The sequence below is a fragment of the Antennarius striatus genome, chromosome 4 (genome assembly GCF_040054535.1).
Source record: "Antennarius striatus isolate MH-2024 chromosome 4, ASM4005453v1, whole genome shotgun sequence".
NCBI classification, from domain to species: domain Eukaryota; kingdom Metazoa; phylum Chordata; class Actinopteri; order Lophiiformes; family Antennariidae; genus Antennarius; species Antennarius striatus.
The window spans coordinates 23,290,672-23,316,785 of NC_090779.1; the positions used below are offsets into that span (position 1 = coordinate 23,290,672).

A 26,114-nucleotide genomic window follows, 5' to 3' on the forward strand; every position below is an offset into this window, starting at 1 on the left:
GTGAGTAGATAAAAACGGAATCTTTATTGGGACGTGAACCGTTCTTTTTAAAAACAGAAGTACATTTACCAACAACTCAAACGTGTTCTACAAACTGGACTCTGTTAAATAAAACCTTTTACCAACTACAGGAGCTTTATTCCCTCTGAAGGAAACCAGAAGCAGATTAAAGTTTGTCTAGAACGATATAAATTAAGTGAAAAGCCTCCTGCTGATGAAGAAGTTGTACGACTGGAATTATTTAAAAAAAACTTCTATAGAAAATACTTGGAATGTATAGAAAAGCGTTGTACAAAAAGATGCCTTCACTGGCAGTCGGTCTTTACAGGTTCACGAGTCGGTGAAAGTCCAACCGGACGCTGTTAGTTGTGATTTCATCATGTTGGAGGGGAGTTTTGGTCCGAGGTGAGCGAACCCCTCACAACACAAAGGGAATGACTGGGTGATGGAACTGGGAGTCGAATCCTCCCCAGTACCCAACCATCAAAACATCAAGTTTACTCCAGATGCCTCCTCTTCCTCGTCTTCTTCCTCCTCCATCATCAGAGAGCGCATCTTCCTCTTCTGCTTTCCCGTCCCATCCGAGGATGACGTCCCGACTCCGAGCATCATTTCTTGGAGAGGAACTTCATCTTGTTTCCTGGGGAGAAAACCGGATGAGAGTCACGTTAAAGAGAACCAGGAAGTGAACTGAAAACGGGAGGAGACCTCACCGAGACCCTTCAGGAACTTGTTTACTCCGCGTTGTTCGCTACCGGGCAGCGAGTCCAGATACTCTTGAGCTCTGACCTCAAACAGACCTGGAAATAAAAGACAGTTTGAAAGTTTGATCTCTAGTTTTTGAGAGAAAATTTTTGAGAAAATTCTGTTTGATGAAAGCAGCAAAATTTATATTTTCATTAAAACTAAGCAAACAAAACTCAAGTTAAAAGACATTTTACAGGTTGATAAAATCTATTATGATTAATATTTATTTGCGTGACTTTATTTTCAGGCAGTCATTAAAACCTTCCGTTTACAAAAACTTTTAAAATTTGATAATTATCCTAATTTTGGGGGCCACAAACTGCAGAGGCCCCTCCGGTACCTCGGAGGCCCTGCCGGCGCTGGTCCCTCTCCTGCACGAAGCCGGTGAACATCTGCGTCTCCATGAACACCTCCAGAAATCTCCTCAGGCTCTTGGATGTGACCGCTTTGCGAAAGGCCTCACGCTGAAAGGACGAGGAGGAGGAAGAGGAGGAGGAGGAGGAGGAGGAGGGGTTCGGCGAGACGGGGGAGGGGACCGACTCGTCCTCCCGCTCTGCTCCACCCAGGAAGAGGGAGTAGTGACCCACCATCTCCACGAAGAAACGCACAAAAGCCTCCGACACCACGGTGCTGAGGGAGCAGGAGTCTGGAGGAAGAAGGAGGAGGAGGAGGAGTTACATCATCAGGATTTAAAAAGTCAGTTCTGATTTATCCTACAGCCAGCGAAGGGGTCGCGTGATAAAACGGAGCGTTGTCTGAGTCACCGTTGGGCAGATCTCCTTTGTCACACGCCAGCTCCTTCCTCTTGTCCAGAACGTGTTCCAGAGCCGCCTGCAGCTTGTGAGGAAGGATGGAGTCTTCATCGTCCAGCTGTGGAGGCGGAGACACGCATGTGAATACGAGACACTGGCCGAGTCACGACACCAACAGAGTCTCAGACTCTACCTGGCGGAGGAAGCGACTGCTGCCGAGGTCGACCACCAGGACCTGGGAGGGAGGGGGAGAGGAAAACAGTGATGTCATTTCCTGTGGTGGGTGTGTGAAGGAGGGACGGAACAACTGAAGCTCGTCTCACTTCTTCGATGGGCAGCTCCTTGAGTCGAGGCAAGGAGCTGGAGAGGAGCCCCACGATGAAGGGGGTGGGGGTGCAGACGATGTCCAGCATGGAGGGGGGCAGGACGGGGATGTAGGTGTGCTGCCAGGTGAAGGGGTAGAGCAGAGCGACCACCGCGTGGCAGCACTGAGACAGCGTGCTGCAGGAGACGGAAAACAAATTAAAACAATAGTTTACAAAATGAGAAGATTTAGTCAATAAATAAAGAAACGAAGAACTCAGAAAGGAACGTGGAAGAACTACAAAAGAAAAACAAAACAAAAATTACTTCCAAAGATGGAAAAAAATCAGCCGGACGACGCTTCATCCAATGGAAACATGTAAATTTTGCCAACTTTGACCTAATAGATGCAGAAACATGACGGATGGAATAAATGTTTGGTTAAAGATTAGAATCTTTTTATTAAATATTAACAAGCGTTTGTTTGCTCACACGGAATTCATAACATATTTATTAGTTTCCGTCCACGTAGGGCGACTCGGATCAGTTAATGAACAGCTGCACGAGTCAGGAAACATCTGACGCGCATGTGAACGCACCACGAATACACGCCGCGCTAAATGAACGGCCGGATCCGGGATTTTCTGGATCAAGAGCCGTAAAGGGGCCAAAACGGATTAATTACCCAGATTAATTTTTCCAAATTATGTTGTTTAGATGATAAAAAAATTCTGAATTTTCAGTTTTTATCTGACGTTTAATCTCCAGCGAGGATCTTTGGACGGACTGACCTGAGTTTGTCGGCGGTGAAGATGACTCTCCGCTCCAGGAGAAGCGAGGCGAACACACGGAGGAGGAGACGAAGACTCAGGGAGGAGAAGAGACATTCAAAGTCGACGTGTTCCAGACGAGAATCTGACGGCCTGCAGAGCTCGATCACCTGGAAGAACCACCCTCCGGTTATTTTTAGAAGCTACAGTCGTCTGGTTAAACCGAACGTCGATCATTTTACCTCTGTCCCGGAGCCGGGCAGGAAGTTTTTGACAGTGATGGTTCTTCCCGGAGCGGGAAAAGGAGCTTCCATGATGCCTCTCATGAAAGGCTGCACCAGAGCAGGAGAGATGGCCCTCCTCTTCTCCACCTCATCCAGGATCTGGAAAAACATCCAGAACAAGGAGGCGTCGAGTGTTTTTAGGATTCAGTCGGTCAGAGAAGACAGAAATACAGGAAAAGAACAACAAAACAAGCAAACAACGTGTGTGTTCAACATGGTGTGGTTTGTCGTCTCTACCTTGGAGAAGAGGTCGAAGCAGCCCAGACGGCTGACGATGCAGTAGACCTCCGGCAGCCTCCGTCCTTTACCGCTAGGCTGGAAGCAGAAGAAGAGAAAAACACGTCAGAGTCAGGAGGACGAGCGCAGGATCAGAGCAGCGGAGCCCCGAGAAGCCTCAAGTTTCCCAGATGATAAAAGAAAATACCAGCCAAATTCAAGGAAAATGGAATAATTCGAGACAGACGGCAACAAGAGAAAAAAACAATAGAAGAAAAACGTCGAGGAGAAAAAACTTTTCAGGGAAACGACTTCATCTAAAAACAATATAAAAGCTCAGGATGTCAAGTCAGGACATTCAAACATTGAGACGCTTCCTCAGAGAAGAAACTTCCTCATACGCTCATGGACCCCTCTGATTTCGCTGCTGATCCAGTCAGGGCTCAGGGGGCGGAGCCTATCCCCAGCTGACATTGAGAGGCGGGGTCTATTGTGTAGGATCACAATAGTCTCCTGACCCCTGAATGAACCCTGACCCCGAACATTGATGAACTCGTATGAAAGATGAGACGCCATCAGATATCCGGGTGCGACTCAGACAAGTGAGCGTCACAGAGTAGTAACGTATTTTCAGTTTTATATTCAGTTACATTTTTACATTTGTTTCTACAAGACGTGACGTCTCTTTGATGGAAGTACCGTTTTGCGAGCGGTTTGTTTTAGCAGCATATCATACCAGTAACCGGCGACAGTAGCCGAACCTCCTGCTTCCGTCCTCACCGGTCAGGACGAACGAGAACGTCTCACTGGAGGAGAGACAAACACGGTTCACAGAAAGCATTAAAAACAAAACATCAGATAACCACACACAAAAAAAAACCTCCAAACCACCCAAAGCTCCACCTGACAGGTAGGAACTGACCCCTGATGACCTCCCTGACAGCTACGGCTTTAAGGAAGGTGTGGTTGAACATTTACCTCCAGGTAATTATTAGCCTTCTCCATCAGAACAATGCAGGCATTGAGAGGAGAAACTCGGAGGCGTTCAGACGGCTTTAAGGAGGCAATTCTGTGATACCAAAGCAGGTGTGAGCGGCTAAACCCCCCCTCCCCCCAATCGTCTCCTTGTAATCATGAGTGGCTGTCGGGAACTCATCCCGAAAGGAAGATCTTTACGAGAGTCAAGGTCGTGCTTTTTTCTTTTTCTTTTCTAACGAGTGGTTATTAGCAGGAAAACAGCTCTGCTGGGAAATCCCTGCTTTGTGTCCGGGTTGTTTTTTTGTTGTTTATTTTCCACAAGGCTCGCACTGACCTGGGGAAACTGTCCACAGGCGCCCAGTCTTTGGCGTCGGGAAAACAAAACTGAGGGATGACCTTCAGCTGATCCTCGGTTTCACGCATGAACTTAAAGCTCCTCTCCAGCTGGAGGAAAAACAAAGACAGAGATTAAATGAACGTATTTCACGCCGGGAGACGTCAGCATGGATCTTTGGGGGGGATCGAACACCTTGAGCGGGAACTGCTGCGTGACCTCCGGCAGGTACGGGACTCCAGCTTTGGTTTTGTGGAGCGCAACGACGATGAAATACTCAAAAAGCTTCCTCTCCTGCAGCTCCATCAGATCCCTCTCCAAGGTACGGTAGCGGCCCGTGTACCTCAGCATGGACTGGACCGACACCAGCCGCTGGCTGTGAGCTGAGACACAATCAGGCATCACAAAAAGACAGGACACGCCGGCGTGACGGCGGCGCAAAAGAAGAAAGAGAAAACCTTTCATTTAATCCTGTTGAGATTGAGATTTGAACCCTCACCTTTCAGCTTCTCCTCCGTGTCGCTTTCCGATTCGCTGTTTTCATCCGTCACTGAGTTGCAGAGAGAAGAGAGTGAAAGCCGAGCGTGAGCAGACCGCAGAGAGCAAACGCAGGAAACTCAAAACACATTTGCTGCCATTTGCTTTCATTCCAGAGACAAGTCACCCAACCCGACCCGGTTCTCTAACGCACCAGAACAGAAACTCATGAAAATAAAAGGAGAAATATGACGGCGTATTTCTCAACACAAGCATCTTTATTTTTATTAGAATTATATGTAGACATCTGGATCTTCACCTCCAGCCTGGAGTTCAGGTTTTATCAGGATTAAACACAAACTGCTGGTTTCACTGGTTTTCTTGTTACTCTTCAATTTATAACTTAGAAGAGGAAAAGAATCAATCAAGATTAAAAAGTTTTGAACATTTTTCTGGATTTTCTTCTTTCTTTTTTTTTACAACATTTTGCATAAAACAGTGGATGGGCGGAGTTAAACCGACAGGCGATCCGATCCTACTTGGTGATATGAGCTCTGGTATTGATGATAGACTGAATTTGTCGATTACAATGTGAAATCCCTGTATTGATCTGGCATTGATTTCGTCGTTTACCTCTCCCTGAGCTGGACTCTGCCGACTGCGACACCTTCTTCACGCGTTTCTTTCCTCTGCGAGCCTCGAAGATGCCGTTGATCTTCAGCACCATCTGCAGGTGGCACAAAGAAGGAACACTCCATGAGTTAAATAACAAGATCTGCACCAGCTCCTGTGGGGGGTTGGGGATGGGGAGGGAGCTTCCTCTTAACGCTCTTCTCAGGAAATACTCATCAGAGAAGTTTCCCACTCTGGACAGGAACACGACTGGTGATCCAGACCATAAATCCCAGCTCCGTCAGAGGCCTCTCGGGCTACCGTACCTTTGGGATTTTCCTCCGTCTGCGATTATACGGGTCTCCGGAGAGGCAGGGGGTGTCGTCGGGGCTGCTGGGCGTGGAGGGGGGGCTGATACGGGAGGGAGATGAGACGCCCGTGTCCCTGGTGGTCTTGCGGAGCTCCAGGAGTTTGAAGCTCCGCCGTTCTGAAGTTTGCCTGAAGAAGCCAGGTTTGGAGGAGAGCTTTGGGGTGGGGGGTGGGGGGGACATAGAAGGTTACTTTAGTTGGCTTTTTAGAGGAAAGGTTCACCCAAAATCGAAACGCCAACACATACCTTAGTGGGCGTGTCCGGGACGGGAGAGGAGGAGGCAGGTGAAACACATTTGCTTCCCAAGCAGCTTCTCTCCAGCTCGATGTCTTCGTAGGGGTTCTCCTTGGACGGAGGGTCTGTCAAGGGAAGAGGGGGGGGGGTGCACCTCAGGGTCCAATCACATTTCATCAGCGGCTCCGGCCCCACCCCTGGACCCCGCCCATGTAAAACGCTGCTTCCTCAGCGAAGCGAACTAAACTTGCACCTACAGCAGTGGTGATGCTGCACCAGGAGTGGATGAGACGCTAAAGTAACTCCTGCCACGATTTCCCTTTTTCCAAAATCCTACTCCTCTACCTCCTCCTCTTCATCTCTCCTCCGCTCCATCAATCCATCCAGCAGATGTGACCCGTTGGGAGTCGGGCGATTCGAAAACAAGGAATCGGCGTTCTGTTTTTCACATCGCCCTGACCTCTTGAGCTCTTACGTAGTGACGACGTTGAATCTAAAAACACTCGAGAGGATTCCGAGAGGATGAGTCGGAGTGGATTTACCCACGATGCCGAGTCATGTCGAAGCGTTTGAAAGAATAACACTCCGGCATGGAAGGAGGAAACTGAAGCTGCTGCATCACACAAATGTATCTGACCTCAATTTAGCTGATAGGAAAACCAAAGATGCATTGAAGCGATAACCAGCAGCGCGCCGTGGCGCCAAGCCATCTAACCCCCAACCCCCCCCCCACTCACTCTGCCCTGCACCGATGATCACCAAGCTACGACCTCACACAATGCCGCTATTGTACGACATGAAATTAAACAGGCTCTAGGTGGGGTTGGCATAACACGGCGGACAATAAGGCTGGAAGGCAGGTCAGGTTTCCACGTCTGATTTTTAATAAAAGTGAAGCAGCTCGGCTGGAAATGAAACCCGGAGCAGAGAAAACAGACTCATCACCTCTGTGACGCGCGGCGATATGAGAAATTAAACTGGAAGGTCAGGTGGTGTCTGATGGGGAGAGGGGGGGGGGGCAGGAACCATGACAGAAAAACAAGACTTCGGGATGTTTTTGCAGCTAAAAGACATTTTGCAGCGCAGTTTGCGGAGGATTAAATTTGATGAAGCAAAAATAATCGCGTGATGCTTTTTACCTATGATGTCCTCGTAGACGTTCTCCTCGGATAAAGTGCGCGTTAGGCCCAGTCTGGACTGGGCGTACCAGTCCACCCTGCAGCTGTCGGCCGACGACTGGAGCAGATCCTCAAACTCGTACGACTTCCTGGTGGACAGAGCGTCAAGCACATTTAAGCACAGCGGCGCAACCAGATGACTTCGCTTTGAAAGGCGACGCAGGAAACGCGATAGCTGCCGTGTTTCTGGTCGTCAGTGGCGGTGATTAAAGAGCAGCAGCGTGAGGTGCACACAAAAAAACGTCTGTGGAATTGCATATTAAAGCATTTGGAGAAGTTGAAGCCGTGTGAAATGAATGAAATGGGAACTCGGTGTGTTTGTTCACACACAAAATGTTCAGAACGGCGGAAGCTCGCTGCGAGAGAGGCCACCCCCCCCCCCCGAAACAAAGGAGTCGACACAGCGGAGCGAGGCCTCCACATATGGTCTGGAATGTAACCGATACGAGCCGAGCTCCACGAGAGACTTCAGACCGCCGGACCCGCTGCAAAATAGACGGATTTCGTTCTGTCTGCAGAGCTCTGTTTGATTCTGACCGTCAAAACGGATTCGCAAGAACACTCATATTTAGTTTTCACTGTCAATTTGTGGGAAAAAACAAAAAAAAGAAAAGCTTCCTCGACACGACGTCGCTTCGCACGCCGTTCTGCTCCCGCCGCTGCTCGGTTTTGGAGTGGAGTTGATGTGTGCATTCCTCACATCCTACCAAACCAATGACTTCATCGTCAGGCATATTCACAAACGGGATGATGTCACTGGTTCTGATTTGTAGCAGATGTGGAGAGTTCTACTTAGATCTAGGCTTCACACGACTTGGCTTTACTGGGTGACATTTAGTCAGTTAACGGGTCAAACCACCATTCTGGTCCAGACTCAGGAGAAGACACAGAAATCGGTGATCCAGGATTGATGAGGTGACACTTGGACCTTCTTCTGCAGTGAGGTTAGATATTCTTATTTTGGGTAAAATGTCTCTGCAGCTATCAGCTGAAATCTTTATCAACATTCAAGTTTCTGTCTAGACAAATACTTTAATCCCTCGTTCCTCGCAGTTAATGCGTTCCAGGAACCACACGCATATAATAAATTCTGTGATAGAGCGACAAACTATTTATCTTATTATTTAAGGTAATTTAAACGTTTATGAATCCTCCCCATACTAATATTAAACTATCTCTATTACCTTTTCCCACACTCTGATAGACTGCTTTAAGCACTTTTGTGTCTCACGGAAGTGCGAGACTCACAGAACGTAGCGCACTTCTAGATGCCGTTAGCCAATAGAAAGCGCGTACGGTATCACGTGACTGCGAGTGTTGATAAGCGATGGCGCACAGTAATCCCTCGCTTTTTCACGTTTCACGTTTTAGTAGGTGGTTTAATATCAGTATGGGTGAGGTTACCATGTCAACCACCTGGCTTAATTTGCTTCAGAATTCTTACTGAACTCCTAAACTCTAATTTCTTAGTTGTTCCTAACACTATTACCTGTTGCTGCTGTCCCGCGATCTGTCAGCCCAGGGTCTCCTGCAAACCCCAGGAGGGGGGCATGTGGGTAAAGGCGGGGGAGGAATGGAGGGCAAAGGTGGTAAATTCCTCCTTCCCTTCCCGAAGCCAGGCCGTGAAGCCGGGGTAGCGGGAGGAGTGTGGTGCTGGAAGGTCCTCTGGGGTTTGGGAAGAGGGTTTATAGATGGAGCACCTGGCTCGCTGTACACGTTCTCCGGATCCCCGTCCCTCCTCCTGCGGGACCCAACGGGTGGGGTCATATCAAAAGTCCCAAAAATGGGCTCGTTGGGTCTCTTTTCTGTTTCTTCCAGCTCCTCCTTCGACGGAGGACAGAAGTAGTTCCCTGGAAACGCCAGTGAAGGTCTGTCAGGAACCCCCTTTGTCGCCTTCTCCAGTTTCTTCACATGATTTAAAACATTCTTCTTCTCTTGCGGTTGTTCTGATGACTTGGGAGATCGAAACCCACGTTCCAGGATATCGTCTCTGTCCTTGTTGGCTGGGCCTTCAGGAGATTTCGGCCTGGAGTCCCCCAGCTTTCCTACATTCTCCTTCCCTGAGTCTTGTCTGTCCCAGCTGACAAACCTCTTGCTATCCGTCCGTTGGACGTCTGTAGCTTTAGATTCCTTCTTCCTCACCGTCTCAACATCCTTCTGGGTGGCGCTCAGTGGACATGTTCCTGTCGAGGCTATGGAGGCCGGCTCCTTTTTGCCCTCCCATTGGGAGATCTTATCACGAATGCTGGCGGACTTAACCCCCGTCGGGCTTTTGTTGTGGTTCAGCTTGCCACACAGTCCGTTCTCCATGTTGGCGGTCTGCGGGTTGGTGGTGATAGAAGCTCTTCTGTGGGCCAGCATGGCGTGAGGAGGACCCGGACTGTCGCTCAAGCTAAGTAGGGGGGACACAGTGTTGTCCTTCCTGTCTCCGTCCCCTAGTGACCCACGCACCTCTTGGCGCTGGGGCACCACAGACGATGGGGCCTCCCTAATCTTCAAGCCACAGCACTGGAGCCTAGAAAACAGAAGAATGGCTAGACTAGACAGAAAACACGCAAAGATATTCGACAAAAGTGTGAGCATCAATTCACCAAAAGGTCCAAAAATATCGGGACATGAACAACTCATGTTCCAGAATTATGTGCAGCTGCATCTGGATCATAATTCAGATGTGGGATATCAAATGTGTCAGTTCACCGTCCATTCACAAGAGGTGTAGAGACACCGCCACCTATAGGTAGCTGAGGTAGTGCAGTTTCCGAGTCATAGACAGCTGAGAGCTCTCTAGTACAAATACTGGATTATGAAAAAATAAGCTACTGAAGTGTTTGTAAAATTGCTCAATTTGAATTTTGGAAAATACGCAGGCTGGACGGTTGCCTCTCCGATGCGAGATGGTGATGTAACTGATTCCATCCAGATGAAAAGGAGTGATAAATGAAGAGTGAAGTCATTTTCATAGCTGCTGCCTTCAGCGTAAATAACAAAGCATTAAACTCCCCATAATTAACACTGACTTCTTTACATCAGAGCTGCGTTTTAATAAACAAGAAATCTTTAATCGCCTTGGAGTTTTGCTCGGCGCCTCAGTTTGTAATCCCTCCTAGAAGATTACTGGGTCACGACTGAGTCAACTTTGAGTTTAGGGGTCAAAGTGTAGAGTTTAGCGAGGCACTCGGCTATTTCTGGAGAGGAGATGAAAGTATGCAGGGGGGGTGGGGGGGTAGAGGCCAGAGCTCAGACATGCATCTTTCTTTTCCGGCTACCAGCTCTCGAAAACTAAAAAGCATTCATCAAACGAACCAACCTCCAGCTAACAGAGGAAACGCGGCCTCGTCGGTCAACTTCTGACATTTCTGGATGTGAAAACCAACATGTAATCCAGCAGAAATCTCAAGGGGACTTTATTGAATCTGAAGTTTCCTTAACGACCTTTAAAGGCAAGGAAAAAACCCATTTGATGTAGTAACTAACAAGGAAACTGAATAATTATCTCCCAAATTGCTGTGGGTATTATTATTGTCTGTTGAAACAACAGCTTTTATGAGGCATGAAGCACCAGAGGGGGAAAACTAGGTCAAATTGAAGTGAAGGAGAACTGAGTTTGGGAGCGTTGGGGGTTGGGGGGGTAGAAAGAGTAATAGAGTGGAGCAGACGGAGGAAGAAATTGATCGAGTATTTCTCTCGTTTTAACAAAAACACAACCCTTGTTGGTGCTGATTGTGGTTTGAACAGCTATAAAAGATAAAGGATCATCAGATCAGCTGATGTCACAAAGAGATTTCACCTTAATGTCCGACAAACCATAAAACCCTTCAATTCCCTTCAACGTTGTTTCTGTACTTTTTCAAACTGTTAGCATTAGCTGTAGATAGCATTCCACAAAGAGGCGTGGCCTCGTCCTCTGCTCTGAAGGCGAGGAGCCCAAGCGAAGGAAAGCACAGCGTGAGAAACGTGGATTTTTTTTATTTTCTTAACCAACATCTCTTAGAGTAACACTGGCTGATGGTTTAAAAATGTTATTACTACATCTATCGATATGTTTGATCACTTACCCGTTGACTGATTGGTAGATACAGTTGTCAGTGTTTGTACAGAGCAGCAGGGCCCTCCCGCCGGTCATGGTGCTAGCAGCTGGCATCCTGTGGAGTCACACCGAGTCGGTTAGCAGATCCTATCTGACTGAGAAACGTTAAAAGAAATAAATATAGAAACGTAAAGAGAGTAGGTTCAGATGTGGAGCTGCTGCCCCAGGAAATATAACCACCAAACCAAATGCTAGTCATTTTAGCGGTTCACTAAACATCCCGCAAAACTCAAATCCCCCTCTGGATGAACAGTCGGAGCCGTTTAGGCGGTTCGGTTTACTCAGCTCCGCTTTTATTTTGACAGATTTACTTCAAGCTTTCTGTATTTGCTTTTCCCCACCTTCATCACGACCTCATTTAGTTTCACTTGTCACTAAGTAGCCTTCATCTTCGTATTTGGCCTTTCTGATCCTTCCTCAGTTTACCTTCAATCCTCGCCTCCAACGTTCCATCCAGACCTTTACGGTGTCGTCTGAAGGCCTGAAGGTACGAGTGTCGGTCCTTTTTTTTTTTGTTTCACTTCATGCATTCTGTTTCCTCTCTATGTGTGTTGTCACGCTTCATTTTAAACATCTTCTATTTAGTTTTTCTTTTTTTTTTGGCAAAGGTAACTTCCTGTAGTTGGTCCAAAAGTTTGAACCGTAGAAAAAAAGAACTTTTGGACCTTAAGTCAACCGAACCATACTTCTGTTTTATCTGGAGATCACCTCATTTTGTTGAAGACTTAAAAAACAAAACAAAAAAACAACATCAGGCCTAGATGCTTGATATCTTGTTTCTTTGGACTTAAAAGAGCAGATGGAAGTTCAGAACTTCTCCAGAAGTAAGTCTATTGCCTGTCTTGCAGTGCAGAGGTGAGCAGTCACTGTCGGAATTCAATGTGGAATTCCAACTCCATCCGTTTGTCAGTCGGTTTCTGCTGGAGTCGGAGTCGGACCGTCCGTATTCAACATGGAAAGAGCGCTGATGCAGCGTAGGACTCGTGACTTGGCCCGGTAGTGGGTTGGCATCGGACCTGGTTCTGGCACAGATGTTTTTAACATCAGAGCGGAGGGGAGGTCAGGGCTCCCCCCTGTTGGCAGGCCTTCACACATTCGTTCCTAAGTAAATTCACAGAGACCTACTTTTGCCACTCGCACTGAAGCCTCATATAAAAACCCACCTACGTGGATCTGCTGGTCCCGCAGGACCGCCCACTCCCCCCGACCGACTTGTGCCTGTGTGACGCCGACCAGATGTGTGGGGATACTTCTGTAGGCTGTTAAACATTTCCTGAGCCCTGCCTGTTCCAACCCCACCCCCAATCATCTTCCCCCCAATAAAACTGCATTAGCTAATTATGGCTCCCCTCCCCGCCTCCCTCTCCACAGCCCCCCTAAGTACGTGGAGAATGTGAGGCTAACTTAGCCGAATTCCACAAATTGTTGTCCCAACTAGCAGCGAGGCAAGCCAGAATAAAAGCCATAATTTTGGCAGATTAGATTAAAAATGCAGCCAAATGGCTCAGCAGACTCAACAGGCCTTCTGGGTCCAGTGTTGTGGAATAAAACTGGGCGTTCCAGCAGAATGAATTTTTTTTTAAAAATGCATTAAATTGTGGTTTTGTCACATTGGGAATTGGACTAAAAGTACAACATGTCATCTTCCAGCTTCCAGTTTTGGTCATAGCTCAGCTGAAGCCTCCACTGCTTTGTCTTGAACCCCCCCCCCACCACACACGTGAGCCCAAGGCTTTGCCCCCTAGAGAGAGCAGGAGAAGGGTTTGCGTCAGCCATCCGCCGGCCTGTAGGCCCAAATTATTTTCAGCTGTGAGCCGAGCAGAGGTCACATGTTTGAGGGAAAACATCAACCATTTTCCCCCCTCCGCCCCCCCTTTCTGATTCTTCCCTCCTCGCTTAAACCCAACGCAAAAATGAAGAACAGAAATCCTGCATGGAAAGAGGGGTGGGCAAGGAGGATTATGAAAAATGTATGGAGCCTCCTAGTTTTACAGTTTAATCACTCTCTTGGTTGGAGTTGCGCTCTACTGAGGTATGAAGGGGGGAGAAAATAGAGGAGGGGAGAGGAGGTTGGGAGAAACAAGGGCTGTCAAAACCCACAAAAGGAAAGTGGATATTGCAAGGAATAATATGCGTGTAGTGTTGCAGCGCAAAAGCTGAATGGAAGAGGCTTTTAGCTTCCTGGACTTGAAGGTATCTCAAACTTGACTCTGGAACATGTTGAACCTGGAAAAGCAGTCGTGTCTTCACATCTCGTCAAACTAATACATTTGACAGCTTTCGGTTACCAAGGCAACTTTTTATTTTGGAGCCTTTTGTCGCGCACGGCCACCGGCAACTATTGTGAACCCTGACAGGCAGAGCGAGATGGCCAACATAACAATGCAGAGGCTGAGGGAAGCCATCTGCTGAGGCCAATAAAAAACATCACAGGAAACTGCGACACCCCCCACCCCCCCGGTCCGTGAGGCGTGACAGACGGTGGACGCTGCAGCGGAGGAAGTGTCATTGTTCAGAATCAATTGTACCATCGCTTCGGTAGAAAATCCAAATTGTCAATTTTGAGAACTGCGAGGCGACTCGCAAAAAACCACCTGTTGCTTTCACCTGACTTGTTTAAAGATGTTCGGATAAAACCTTTAAATAAATATTGCACAATCATGAAAAAGGGTCAGTGAATGCAACACTCTCCTCAAAAGCCTAGAGAGACAGCAGCAGACGGGTCAGACTCGGGGCATCGCTGACAAGCATCAGTTGCATAACAAACCCTGCAGGAGATCTGCGTCAGCGGATGGACAGCGTCCCATAAACATGCTGTTTGTTTAGATGGAACAACTGAAGCATGGTGTTGTCTTGCTGTCGTGAATAAGATTATCTCTTCAAACTATTCGTGCTAAAAATGTACGTTAGAATCCATTCCGACTGGGAACAACTGAAAGATCTGAAAGGGTTTTAGACCACATGTGTCAAACTCAAGGCCCGGGGGCCAAATGTGGCCCGCCACATCATTTTATGTGGCCCGCAAGAGCATAAAAGCTATGTCTAAAAATAAATAGGTGAAAATGTGCTTTGACCAAAAAGTACATTTCCCACAATGCAGTAATTTAGCCCATTTTAAATTTGACAAAAATGTTTTGAACAAAGTTAATGTCCTAACTTGTGTTTGGTTACATAAACTGACAAATCAAGGGGATTAATATTACAACTTAGTAACAACTTGTAACTTAGATTACACCGAGTTACATTTAGTTACATTTATAAGTTACATCTGGCCCTTTGAAGACAGCCACTACGCTGATGTGGCCCTCGATGAAGAAGAGTTTGACACCCCTAGTTTAGACTCTGAACGTGGGTCCTCGTAGGACGTTCCAACAACTGCATGCTTTGGGACACACAAGCACACACTGTATTCTATCAGAGAATGGGAATGCACGTGCTTTTTTGACTGCTCCTGAACGCCACATTTGAAGAAAGGGTGAAAAGCAGGCGAGACACGGTAATAGTTTAAACATGGGGATGCGTGCACACATGTTCAGGCAGTCTTTTTGGGAAGGAATTCATATTGTTGAACTCCTTTGTTGCCCAAAAGAAAAAGGGGTGGGAGGGGGGTGGGAGGATTGCTGTTTGAGCCGTCCCCACAGAACACTACACTTCATTCAAACTCATGTGGTTCTGTGTGTGAACCATACGTCGTGAAGGAATCCCTCATTCCAGAAGACTTTTACAGTTGCGTAAAAGATTTGCTGAACGACACACATTCATGATTTGATGACTCCCCCTGAAGGGCTGAGTCTTGTGTTCAGGGAAACTCAGTGTTAACAACGCATCGATGACACATCGTTCGACCAGCGCCGGCTGACTCCCACTCCTTACAATGCCTGTTAATAGTGGAGCGTTGTTGCCGTCATGCCGTTGGCGGACATAAAACACCGTCTTTGTGGTGCGTTCAAGTGCAGCTTGAACGATGCTAGCTGCATCAGAGCCGTTCGCCCGGCGTTCTGCAGGCCTGCCCGCCTCTCCTCAACAGCCGCTACTCATAAAGATCTCATCCTCCCCTCCATCCCTCTGTCCCTGCATCCCTCCGTCCGGCCCAGCAGAAACAGCTAGCACCATGACATCATCATCCATGGCTTGTTCTCCACCGAGTTGTCCTCTTTTCCTCTCTGTCATTGCGAAACACCTAAAAAGGGAAAAGTCGCTCAGGAATCAGGACACTGAGTTTCAGAAAATAATTTTTTTTTTTTTTTTTAAAAGAGGCAGAGCGTCCAAAGCTTCATCCAGAGGAGGAAGGTTTCAAGTAAAAACTGGGACAAGCAGAGAACGATGACTGAAAGTCCAAAATCTGATTTATGCACAGAAAATAAAAGGCACATTTTCTTCCTTTTCTTTCTGCTCTCGTGCTGAGTCGAGGACCCCATCCCATACGAGATGTGGCTCGCTGCGTGTGCCAAAGACTCGCCTGCAATCAATTTAACGCACCGCTGCACATTCTGCTCGCTCTTTCTGGCAAAACTTGGCCGCATCATTCCTCCCTGTCCTTCACTCTTTCATTCCCACTCAGGCTCAAAGTTGCGGGGACAAAAGTATGATGGAGGAGGGAGTGAAGGATAGGAGGGGAGGCAGATTGCAGATCTGGACCAGAGATTATTATTCATTTGCGGCCAGTTTGTGTCAGGGTTGCCAGATCTGACATCAAGTGCTCGGTTTTGAGCTGTTTGGGGATTTCACCGCGTTACCTTGACCTGCAGGACTTTGACAGTTTGGTTCCTGCAGAAGTAGAAAAGGAAGGTGGTGAAGGAGGGATGTGGGTCGGGCAAATAAACAATGGAATTTTATCTGGGCTCGGCAGTCTCCACTCATTTTCTACCCCTGTTTCTGTCTTTGCGTCCTGTCCGGGGGCCCCTGCCGCTTTCTCAAACTGATTTCACAGCGAGACCCGGGACGAGAGCCAAACAAGCCGACTTTATATGTGCACATTTATCTGCGTCCGACAGCCAGGAAGACTGTTAAAAAGCCTTGAAGCCGCACAGTCATCAAATCCATGTTTACCTCTCTCCCATCTTCATGTCTTTATCTCTCCGGCTTCTCGCTCTATCACACAGATTACTTTCCATCAGCTGGCTTTCCTTATCTTTCCTTTCTATATCCGACCACAGACCACAGGGATCTGTGTTGTGTGATGAACTCTGGTACCGAGCCAAAGGACGACCCATGAAGCTGGGCGGCTGCCTGGTGTCCTGTCCCACCAACCCAACGATGGACATCTAGCCCTGCTGCGCCGTGTCCTCTTGCCCCATTCCCTTGCCTCCTGCTCCCCACCATTGTTCAGAGAGGATGGACAAGAAACTGGGTCAGACACAGAACCAGACAGGAAACCACAGGGGATACCAGAAACATTAATATCTCCCAGCATGCTTTTTGCTTATCAATTCATCCCAAATATAAAGCAACGCTATTGTCTGTATTCCTATCGGCGCGCAGCTCTTGTTATTGTGGTTGTTTACCCGCCCAACATTGCAGGAACGCGCTGAAATCATACCTCGGAAAATGTGTAAACAAACAAACCTTAATTAGAAATGGAGCCACAGAAAAACCGCTATGGGTGTAATTATGGTTCTCAGACACGACAGATGAGCGTAACAGTCATTTTCTTGATTGTGTTTGTGAGCCACGAACCGACGGCAACGGTGTTGTGACTTAAAAGAGGTTGAAGTAAAGGCCTTCACACAGTAAACTGCCTGCACACAGAGGAACGTGCAAACACAGCTGAAAACAGTGTGGTCTGCATGGCAGCTGACAGTAGAACCTACTGTATAACGTCCCAACAGAATGAGACCGATAGTTCAGTAAATCTGCACCTGAAAAGCGATAATAAACCCAACAACATCCGTCCACATTGTTTGTTGCTGCTGTTCTGTCTTCACACAGGAGTAAAGCTACAACTGTCAGAGCCATGGGCAAAGCTTGGCTATGATGTCATCGTTTACGGACAAGTTTGTGTTTTTTTCACGTTTTTGTGGTAACGATATGGTTGCATTTTTTAAAAGATCACATTCTGGAGCTTTTCTTCTTCGAACATTTGTGTTTTCAGGAGTTGTCCATGAACCCAATGGTCAAAACGTGACATTTACTGTTTTTAAAAAGCCCATTTGGTGGATTATAACCACCAGACTCTCTCTGACCGTTGCCTCTTTCTTCTAGCCCATCCTATTGTCTCTGCTATGATTGCTCAAAGGTTTCCAGGATGACCTCTTGAATCTCCTCAAAATAAGCCACCAGGCTTTTTGCAGAATTGCACAATTCCCCCCGCGCAGCATGACCTTCGGCTCGCCATTGATGAATAGGACGTCTGCGGCAACCACAAGGTCAAAACAACAACAAACGGAAGGAAAACTACAGACAAACTCAGCAGAATCCTTGCGTACATGTTCGTGTTCCTCTCTCCACCTGTCGGGGTTTACAAATGACTTCCCAGGAGGAGTTTGACCACAGGCTCTTAACGGGCGAGTCTCTGCTTTTGGAGTTTGTGGCTTCCATTCCACATTCAAATCACTGTAAGAGGAACCGATTCAAGGCTAATGATGGACAGAAGTTTTCAAAGTGATAAGTTCTTCTAAAAATAAAAGATTGGTGCTGGGTCTGGAGGCCTGATGGCAGGTAAAAAAGAAGTGTTTGACTGAAAAAGAGCAGAATTCCTTTTTAATTCTGGACTGACCCAGTGGAAATTTGAATTTTTAAATGGTTTTACTTCTCAGCCACAAATTCAAAGAGTCCTTCACTCACTCATTGGAGAGAGAAGCACCTCCCCGAGAAGAAGAGAAAACGAAGTGGAGGAGGAGGAGGAATCTGTCTTAAAGGCAGAGCAAACAAATCTATCTCTATCCCCCCATCTGGAAGCGGGAGTCATGTTACATCTCCTTACAGAGTCAGAGCATCTGTCCCCCGCCTCCCTCCCATAGACATGTCAGCTCCTCCTCCTCCTCATGAAAAAGCTTTTCTCTTGGAGATGTGGACGTCCCGAAACTCAGGTCCTCATATTGTCTGGAGTTGGCCTTTCACCCGTCAGGAGGTTGTTCATTTCAGACCCACATGCTGGGATCAATCTCCTGGAAGCTGCATGGATGTGGACGATTCTGCAGCTTCAACAAATGAGTTGATGGGAAACCCAAGATAGCAAAGAATTTTTTCTCTCTATGTTACCATGGCAACATTTCTAAACCAATCCTCGTGCATGGAGATATGCAAAAAAGATGAAAAATTCCATAGTATGCAAGCCACAGAAGAAGAGTCGTGGTAATCAATTTGACGCCGTTAGAATTCTTCCACAACACAAGTGTCACCATCTCTCCCTGACTTGTGCCAGAGTCAAAGTCTTATTTTATAAATTATTTTGATGTTAAACTCCGAAGTCAAACCCGAAGTGTCACAGTCGTCCAGATGGGTTGTTCCCCTGCTGCAGTCCTGTTCATGGGCTCGCTGGTAGCTAAGACAAGGGCAGTCTTTTTTTTTTTAAAAAAGCCATCGCACCGGTCTGGTCCAGAGTTTCAGACCAGTCTGAAATCTTTCACGTTTTCCCAACCCTTGATTACTTCTGGTTCAACTGATTCAGACTTATGAGTTCAGCTGGTCTGGTTACGATCCAGAAGTGTCCAGCAGCCCGTGTGTGAACGTAGAGCTCCTGACTCATCACAGGTCTGCTTCTCATTACTCCTCTGGCTCCAAAACGCTGGTGCCCATGCCAACTCACCGGCCCGTCTTTAAACGGGCCTCCCTTCGGCTTCCGCCTCTGATCAGGCTTTCAAGTCCTCCTCGGGATGAAATGTTGGGTGATCCCATGACTCCTCGTGTGGATATACTTGATAAATGTCCTCCTGTTCGTGTTGAACAACGCTGGTAATCTGTAAAGTCTGTGATCCCCTTTAATATTTATGTTTTCACCTCCCTTCTTTCCAAAGACGGATTAGAGTTCATCCACCTGTGGTTGGAGGCCTGCGGTTAGCGAGCATGAATCAACGCTGTCAGAGTGAGTTTGGCCATCAACAGGAGAACTCGCCAAACAGAGTGGAGCACCTCCTCGTATGGAGCGATTGGAGATGAGGTCATTTATAAACCACCAGCAACGGAAACACCTTGAGCATTCGTACTCTGTCGGCCAAAAGTGGCTCGTCATACACCTCCGAAAATACCTGTCTCTGTTAACAATGCCCAAAAGACCCAGAAGGAAGTGTCAGTGAATGCACCATCATTCACAAGAAGAAGGTTCCTGACAGCTAGCGGTGGTTACAGCTGTCCGACATTTGGGTGTTCTGGGACACCTAACGATATAAACTTTAGTGGACCCAGGGATCTTCTCAACCACAATCAGTCTTCTTCAACGCTGATTTTATTCTCTGGGCTCCGGATTTAATTTCTCCACTAAGCCACAGTCTCTTTGCTGGATGCCAAAATCCTCTTTTCCTGGTTTTTCCCTCCTTTCTGCATCTTCTGAATTCCCACCAGAGCTCCGTTGTCCCATCCCGGCTGCACGGCTCCCTTGCACGCTTGTTCAAGAAACAGACTTTTAGAAATCCATTCACCGGTTCCCTGAGCCGAAAGAGGCGAGAGCTTGGTAAAAAACACTCTTCCGGAGTGTAAACTCTGGAGTGAGAGTCGACGCCGACGCCTTTGACCTCCACACACCCTGTGACCCACAAGTGTGAGCCCGGGCCAAGACCGCCAGCGAACAAGAAATGGAATGAAAGGGGGTGTTTAGCGTGGCGGAGGCGAACCAAACCAAACTGATCCAACGGAGCACATTTTCATCATCACTTCCTCACAAACCTCAGGACAAATTAAGCTCAACACAACAACAACACGAGTTAGCGAAGCAGCTGCAACACGAACAAGACTGTCATCATGTCACATCAACAAGTTATTCTGAACTTTACCTAATAACTATTCCCTGTTGTTTTGGTTCAAAAACCTGACAGAAGTTACTTGAATCAGGGAACAGTTAAGAGCTAAAGAAGATGAGGGCCTGTTTGAAAACAAACAACCAAGAAGAGAGTTATAAATAAAAAAAAAATAACATCATTTTAAATCATTCAGGGGTCTGCGGGCAGCTGAAGACTTGGATTTGGGCCTTTGAGCAGCATGGAGTCGTTTTTATGTTTGTTTTCTGATGTTTCTTTGGAGAATATGATGGAACATTTTCCACTGAAGCTTTTGACCGTTTCGGGAACTGATAACTATTAAACAGTTCATGTTAAACATTAAAACACAACATGACTGTTGGGCTGGTAGATTGATTATTGTAGCACCGAGTCAGAAACACTAAAAACTTAATTAATCATGGAATACAGGTCAGTCCTGTCCAAACCTAACCTCTACAGTCTGCTAAACGTTCTGACACGAAGCAGCATCAGGAACCCATTGTTCAGTGTATGAGTATAATAAAAGCTGAGCGATTGAAACCATCATTACACCAGAGACACACAGAGTCAGAACTGCTACTTTCCCAGCTTCAGAAGACAGTATTTAGACATGATTTGGTTTGAATCAAAGCTCCCCAGCGTCTGGAGAATCTACTCATTAAGTCGTTACCCTCGGATGAACATGAAGACTTTGACTTAATTCTCATTACAGAGGAGAGGAGAATCATTCCTCTTATACTTTTTTCCAACACCAAACTAACAAAGCGTCCTGTCAACCTTTTCCCATATTGCTTAAAATGCTCATTCCAACATGGAAACCGGGGCCGGAATCATGGAGCTGTGCCGCCACATCAGAGCCACGCTTTGAACTCAGACGGACGCATTCCTTTCCAGACGGCGGCCCTCCTTACGTACGACCTCTTTCTTCCAATCGAGCGGCTTCGGCATGTGAGTGGATGTGTGGTCATGTGTTTGTACTCGCTGAATGTTCTTCTCTATAGTTTCAAGTCTGTGTTTGGGTCTGTTGTCCCGTGTGCGCCCGTACGCTCCTCACGTCCTCCAATCACACTGTAGAACGTGAATGACGGGAGATTCATACTGGGATTCATTCTGCCACGCCGTGTTAAATATACCGAGAAAAGCACTGCAATTATTTTCTCTCAAGCTGTGATCCAATTTCTTTTTAACACAACTCAAGATGCAAAACAGAGCAACAGCTTGCAAGCAACAGGCTGAGAGGGAGTCCATAAATGTGTGTGTCAGCGAGGGCGTAATGAATGAACCCGGGCCGGCTTCCAGCTGGATATCTGCCTCCAGTATCTGCAGCGATGGGTCCATTATCCTTGTGTGTGTGTGTGTGTGTGTGTGTGTGGATGAGGTTACGGGTGTGTAGCGTGGTATGCATTACCCATGAATCTGTGCATGTGTGTGTGAGGAAGAGAAGGAGGAGGAAGGAAATTAACTTAAAAATGGGAACACATGACCGAAACACTTTTAAATTCACCGGCCGTGAATTTCTTCATTGTACCTGCAGGTCTTCGTGGTGACGTTACCATGGCGATACCAATGTCAGCTGATGTACAGTCATAACAGGATTTTATTTAGTATTTTTATATCAACCGGAAGCTGTTTATTTTGTTAGCTCTGGCGTTAGCGGCAACGCCATTAGCGGAGGTGCATCTAGTGTCACGTCATGGATGGATGTGATCGTTTCCCTGCTGGGGGGGCTGTTTTTGATCGTGACTGAACCCCTGGCCTTCTACCAATAACCCAGACAAAACCCCCTCCCCACCGAAGGGGAGCAAGAACAAGAAGAATTCTTTCACCATCACAGCAGGACACATTCCTTCAGCCCACATCGCCGTAGCAACAACAGCAGCAGGAGTTCGGCCCGGTGGGGTCTTTAAGGCCCCGGGGCCGTCCTGCAGAGTATCTGTCAAAAGCCAGTTCCTGTTGGGGAGTGGGGGGGTAGGGGTAGGGAATGAACCTCTTAAAGCTCTGCTGTCACTTTACTGAGCCGAGAAGAATAGAGAGGGCAAACAAATGACACACAAATGTACACAAACACACACACAAGGGCCGCATACCATTAATGATTAACCCGCTGAGACCCAGCGAACGGACAGCAGGCCGCCGGCGGTTAACGTGACGTGAAACTGAAAACACTTCCTGGATGAATTTGTGCTGTCGTGACTCAGGAAGAAACGAACCCGATTCGAGCTGCGAGAAACGAGCGCGAAACACAACAGCTGCTGGTTCTCATTTGCCGCGCGTGCAAACCAGGAAAAGAACTCCACGCCATCGAAGCTGCGCCTCTCAGATGGGTGACATCTGCTGATGCGTCAGGTTGTGTTTGTGTCCTGAGTCACTCAGCGTTTTGGTATCGAAAAGAAAGAAATAGAGAAAGAGGGAGAGATCTATTAATTACGGGAAACGCTCTGAGAATGAATGCGTGTGTGGGAGGAGGATGAATCACCCGGAGAGGAAGAAGGAGTGATGAAGGTCACAAGTACGCTCTTCCTCAACGCGGTGCACATGGCTGTGCAAAGCATTCATACAGAAAGACGCTACGGCTGACTCAGATTGTTAACAACTGACCCACACTGATAGACCATTGTGTGTGTGTGTGTGTGTGTGTGTGTACACCAGTGACACACACACACACACACACAGCCCACTCATTACAACCTTGCTGAGTGGCAGACAGATGGCCCCGTCTCCTTATCTCCAGCTCTATAAACCTCAGCCAGTCTCCATTCAATAAACCGTCAGCCTGACCCACTTAAGTAAACACAACCTGAGGACGGGCAGGGGCAGGAATGTGTGTGTGTGTGTGTGTGTGTGTGTGTGCGTGCGTGTGTGTGTGCGTGCGTGCGGACTCGTGATTCTGTTCCTGGTTTAACGGTTGTCCTGCAGACTGAAGACAGACGATGTTGGCCGACTGATAACATCTTTGAAAAGTCGCCGCTGCTACAAAGAGACGAGCGTCCAGCCTGAAGAAGCCGTCATTGTCTGCTGCGATAGGCTGGAGGGGAATGTTTCGCAGTGTTGCTGTGTTTAAAAAAAAAAAAACACACCAAAAAACTAATGAAAACATGATTCAACTTCCTCCAAGTCTCCAGAAACCCTGAGTGTCTTAAACCGGTTTGACTTCATCACTCCAGATCTGTTGTGACCCTGACTGGTTCACCTCCCTTGTTCTGTTGCTGGACAATCAGCTGTTTATGTGTAAATGGTTTTATTCCTGATCCTCGACTTCGTGGAGCCGCGTCGGCCCCTCTGTCCTCCCGTGAATCGTCCATCCCTGCCTGCAGGGTCAGGACTCCTGAAGAGGAGGCTTGGTTCACACTCATCGTCTTCGGCCCTGAGCGAGCCGGTTTGAACCGTGAAGGTGACTCTGACTCTCAACCAATAGCAGACCAGATTCAGCTGCTTCAGACCGGTGACGGGTTCTGGTGCAAACAGGTTTGACACCGGCTACATTTCAACTGGACCCAAAGAAGTCTGGAAAGAAACAGCTTAGACAAACAACGTCCTGACGTTCAGCATCCATGCTGCAAAAAAACCACATCAGTAGTTTTTTGAAAATGTATGGATTGTAATAAATTGTGATACAGTATATGTGACGTGCAAAATGATGCTGTCTTTTTCGGTTTCACAACACACAAACATGCGCACACAAAAACACAGCTGCAAATCTCTGCATGTAAACAGTTGATGGTGTCGTTCCATCGAGTGTCGAGTGAATGTGTCGGAGGATGAATGAAGACGGATTCTAACTTTGCGTCACACAAACTCTTTACCTCAGGTGTTCATTAAGCTTGCGCAGGAAGAAAATCAAAATCTAAAGTCGGCCGGGGACATTCCTCACCTCTCTGAGCCCTGATGAAGCGCTCCAGGAGAAGTCTGTCATTTTGGTTAACCTGAAGCCGCAGAAGGCAGCATCCACTTGCATGGTTCCTTTCCTTCAGATCCCTTTTTCCAGACCCTCTCTCGCTCTTCCTCTCCTCTCTCTTTGCATTGCCCCCACCTATAACTCCCACAGAATCACGGAGGAAGACGAGGCTCCAGGAACACAAAAGGCTGAAGATCCCTCCTGCCGTCCGTCTGAACTGAACTGTTTCCAGACTCCGTCTCCTCTCGGCTCTAAACACACACTCGCTGCTCAGGACTCCTCTCTCAATGACGCCGGCTGCTTCTCTCTCTCCCTCTAAAACTTTTCCCACCCCTCCTTCCTTCCCTCATGCCACCCCCCCCCGTCCTTCCTCTCTTCTCTCTCCTCCCTCTCCATTTTCCATCATCACCCCCATCCACATCCCGCTCCCACTGCCCGACCCCCCCCCCCACCACTGAACTAATCTGCAGCTGGCCAGGCGATTGGAGCCCTAGTTACCGTGGAAACCTAGTGTCCTGCTCCAAAAAAAAAAAAAAAAAGAAGAAGAAAAGAATGGAATGGAGAAGGAAGAGGCGAACACATAAATAAAAGCCTCCTCTGGGAGCCGACTTAAAGAGTTTCCTCTCTCAATGAGGGGACAGCTTGTTGACCGGTTTTATCTTACAGTTTGTTTACTGGTTTGCATCTACAAGTCAACATCAACAACAACAACAACAACAACAACAACAACAGCAGCAGCAACAGGTTCATGTAGCAGAGAAGTGAAGGGCCAGAGCTGGAGAGGAAACTTCCACCAGGTCTAAACCTCCTAATGAGAGGGGAAATGTCTTTGAGACACAGGAAATAGAAAGATTTATTTATTTCAAGTGGTTAATGAATACACACGGACCTGATCAAACCAGTATTGAATTCTAATAAATATTGATCCCAATGAACATGTGCTTTTATGTAAGTCTTACTAGTTTGTGTATTATGATGTATTTTGCTCGGTTTGTTTCCTACATGTTGATGGTTGGGTAACTAGTCTGTAATCATTAGAGGTTGGAATGTGTGCATATTCATGAGGTGGTATAGGTGTGTGTGTGTGTGTGTTTGTGTGTGTGTGTGTGTGTCACGAGGTTTGAGAGGTGCACATTCTCTCTCACCAGGGACTAAATAGAAGGAATAAACTGATCGCTGCTGACAGACGTGTTTGTTTCTTAGGAAGCGTGTCTGACAGAGACCTCCAAGTTTAGCCTACCTTCAACTTTTTCACCGTTTTGCAACAAGAACCATCACATATTAATTATGCATAACTGGATGATTTTCTGTTTGATGCAGGTTTCAGCTGCCTGTATGCATGAACAACTGCATTTCTCCATCATCTCAGGGAGACTTCTAAAAGGTCTACCTCTGCAGAGCAACTATACCGATGACCCCTGAGCCCAAACCCTGACCTCGCCTTTGAAATGCAAGAGAGATCTAAAAAGCCCAGCTTCTCCATCAATAGCTGTCGCAGAAGGGGGGGTGTGGGGTGGAAAGGTGGGGGCCAGGAACATCTGTTTGGCGTTTATCCCACCTTATTGTGTGGCTGTTGTGTCCTCTATCAGGCCTACAGCTGGGATCCTGGAGGGGCGCTGATCCACTGTCCAGGGGACCCACACCGTGACTGGGAACGTGGCCAGGACAGTTTCTCAGTCCTTGACGGTCCTCCATCGGCCGGGTGTAAGACCTTTGGAAAAAAAAAAAGAGGAGACAACAATGAAATCAAACCCAAGGCGTGTTTTGTTCCCAGCGTCCCCCTCAATTTATGACCCAGAGGCAGATTCTGCCGGCCAGACAAAGATAGAGTCCTGACATCATCTGTTAGGAAAACAAGAACAGGAAGCACTTCTCAATGCCACTTCCATTAGTGCCCAGCTTACATACCGTTAACTCCGACGGTCCTGAAACATCACAGCCTCTAAAACCACCTGAGAGAATGCA

The 26,114-nt window shown here is 47.4% G+C and overlaps 1 protein-coding gene across 2 annotated transcripts; it reads right to left on the reverse strand.

Annotated features, from left to right (window-relative positions):
- On the reverse strand, positions 1-24,453 carry si:dkey-82f1.1 (DENN domain-containing protein 2A). Of its 2 annotated transcripts, none has more exons than XM_068312297.1 (20): positions 24,126-24,453; positions 11,311-11,397; positions 8,745-9,794; positions 7,217-7,344; positions 6,090-6,202; positions 5,800-5,997; positions 5,495-5,588; positions 4,884-4,934; positions 4,580-4,767; positions 4,385-4,494; positions 3,809-3,878; positions 3,094-3,171; positions 2,815-2,955; positions 2,594-2,742; positions 1,823-2,000; positions 1,693-1,734; positions 1,512-1,617; positions 1,088-1,393; positions 714-800; positions 1-640 (listed from the first exon to the last, which is right to left on the reverse strand). In XM_068312297.1, the coding sequence occupies exons 2-20, from the start codon at positions 11,394-11,396 to the stop codon at positions 609-611; spliced, it is 3,207 nt and encodes a 1,068-aa protein (XP_068168398.1). In that variant the 5' UTR covers position 11,397; positions 24,126-24,453; the 3' UTR covers positions 1-608. The 2 variants fall into 2 exon arrangements, with proteins under 2 accessions (XP_068168398.1, XP_068168399.1); XM_068312298.1 differs by having other exon boundaries at positions 8,745-9,770; positions 24,126-24,452.
- Between the last annotated feature and the right edge of the window lie 1,661 nt (positions 24,454-26,114).

Excerpts from the sequence above, each read along its gene's own strand:
- si:dkey-82f1.1 (XM_068312297.1), bottom strand. The coding sequence starts at position 11,396 with ATGCCAGCTGCTAGCACCATGACCGGCGGGAGGGCCCTGCTGCTCTGT. Across the intron at positions 5,998-6,089 it reads TCCCGGACACGCCCACTAAG|CTCTCCTCCAAACCTGGCTT; the intron begins GTATGTGTTGGC and ends CCCACCCCAAAG. Across the intron at positions 1,735-1,822 it reads AGGAGCTGCCCATCGAAGAA|GTCCTGGTGGTCGACCTCGG; the intron begins GTGAGACGAGCT and ends CCTCCCTCCCAG.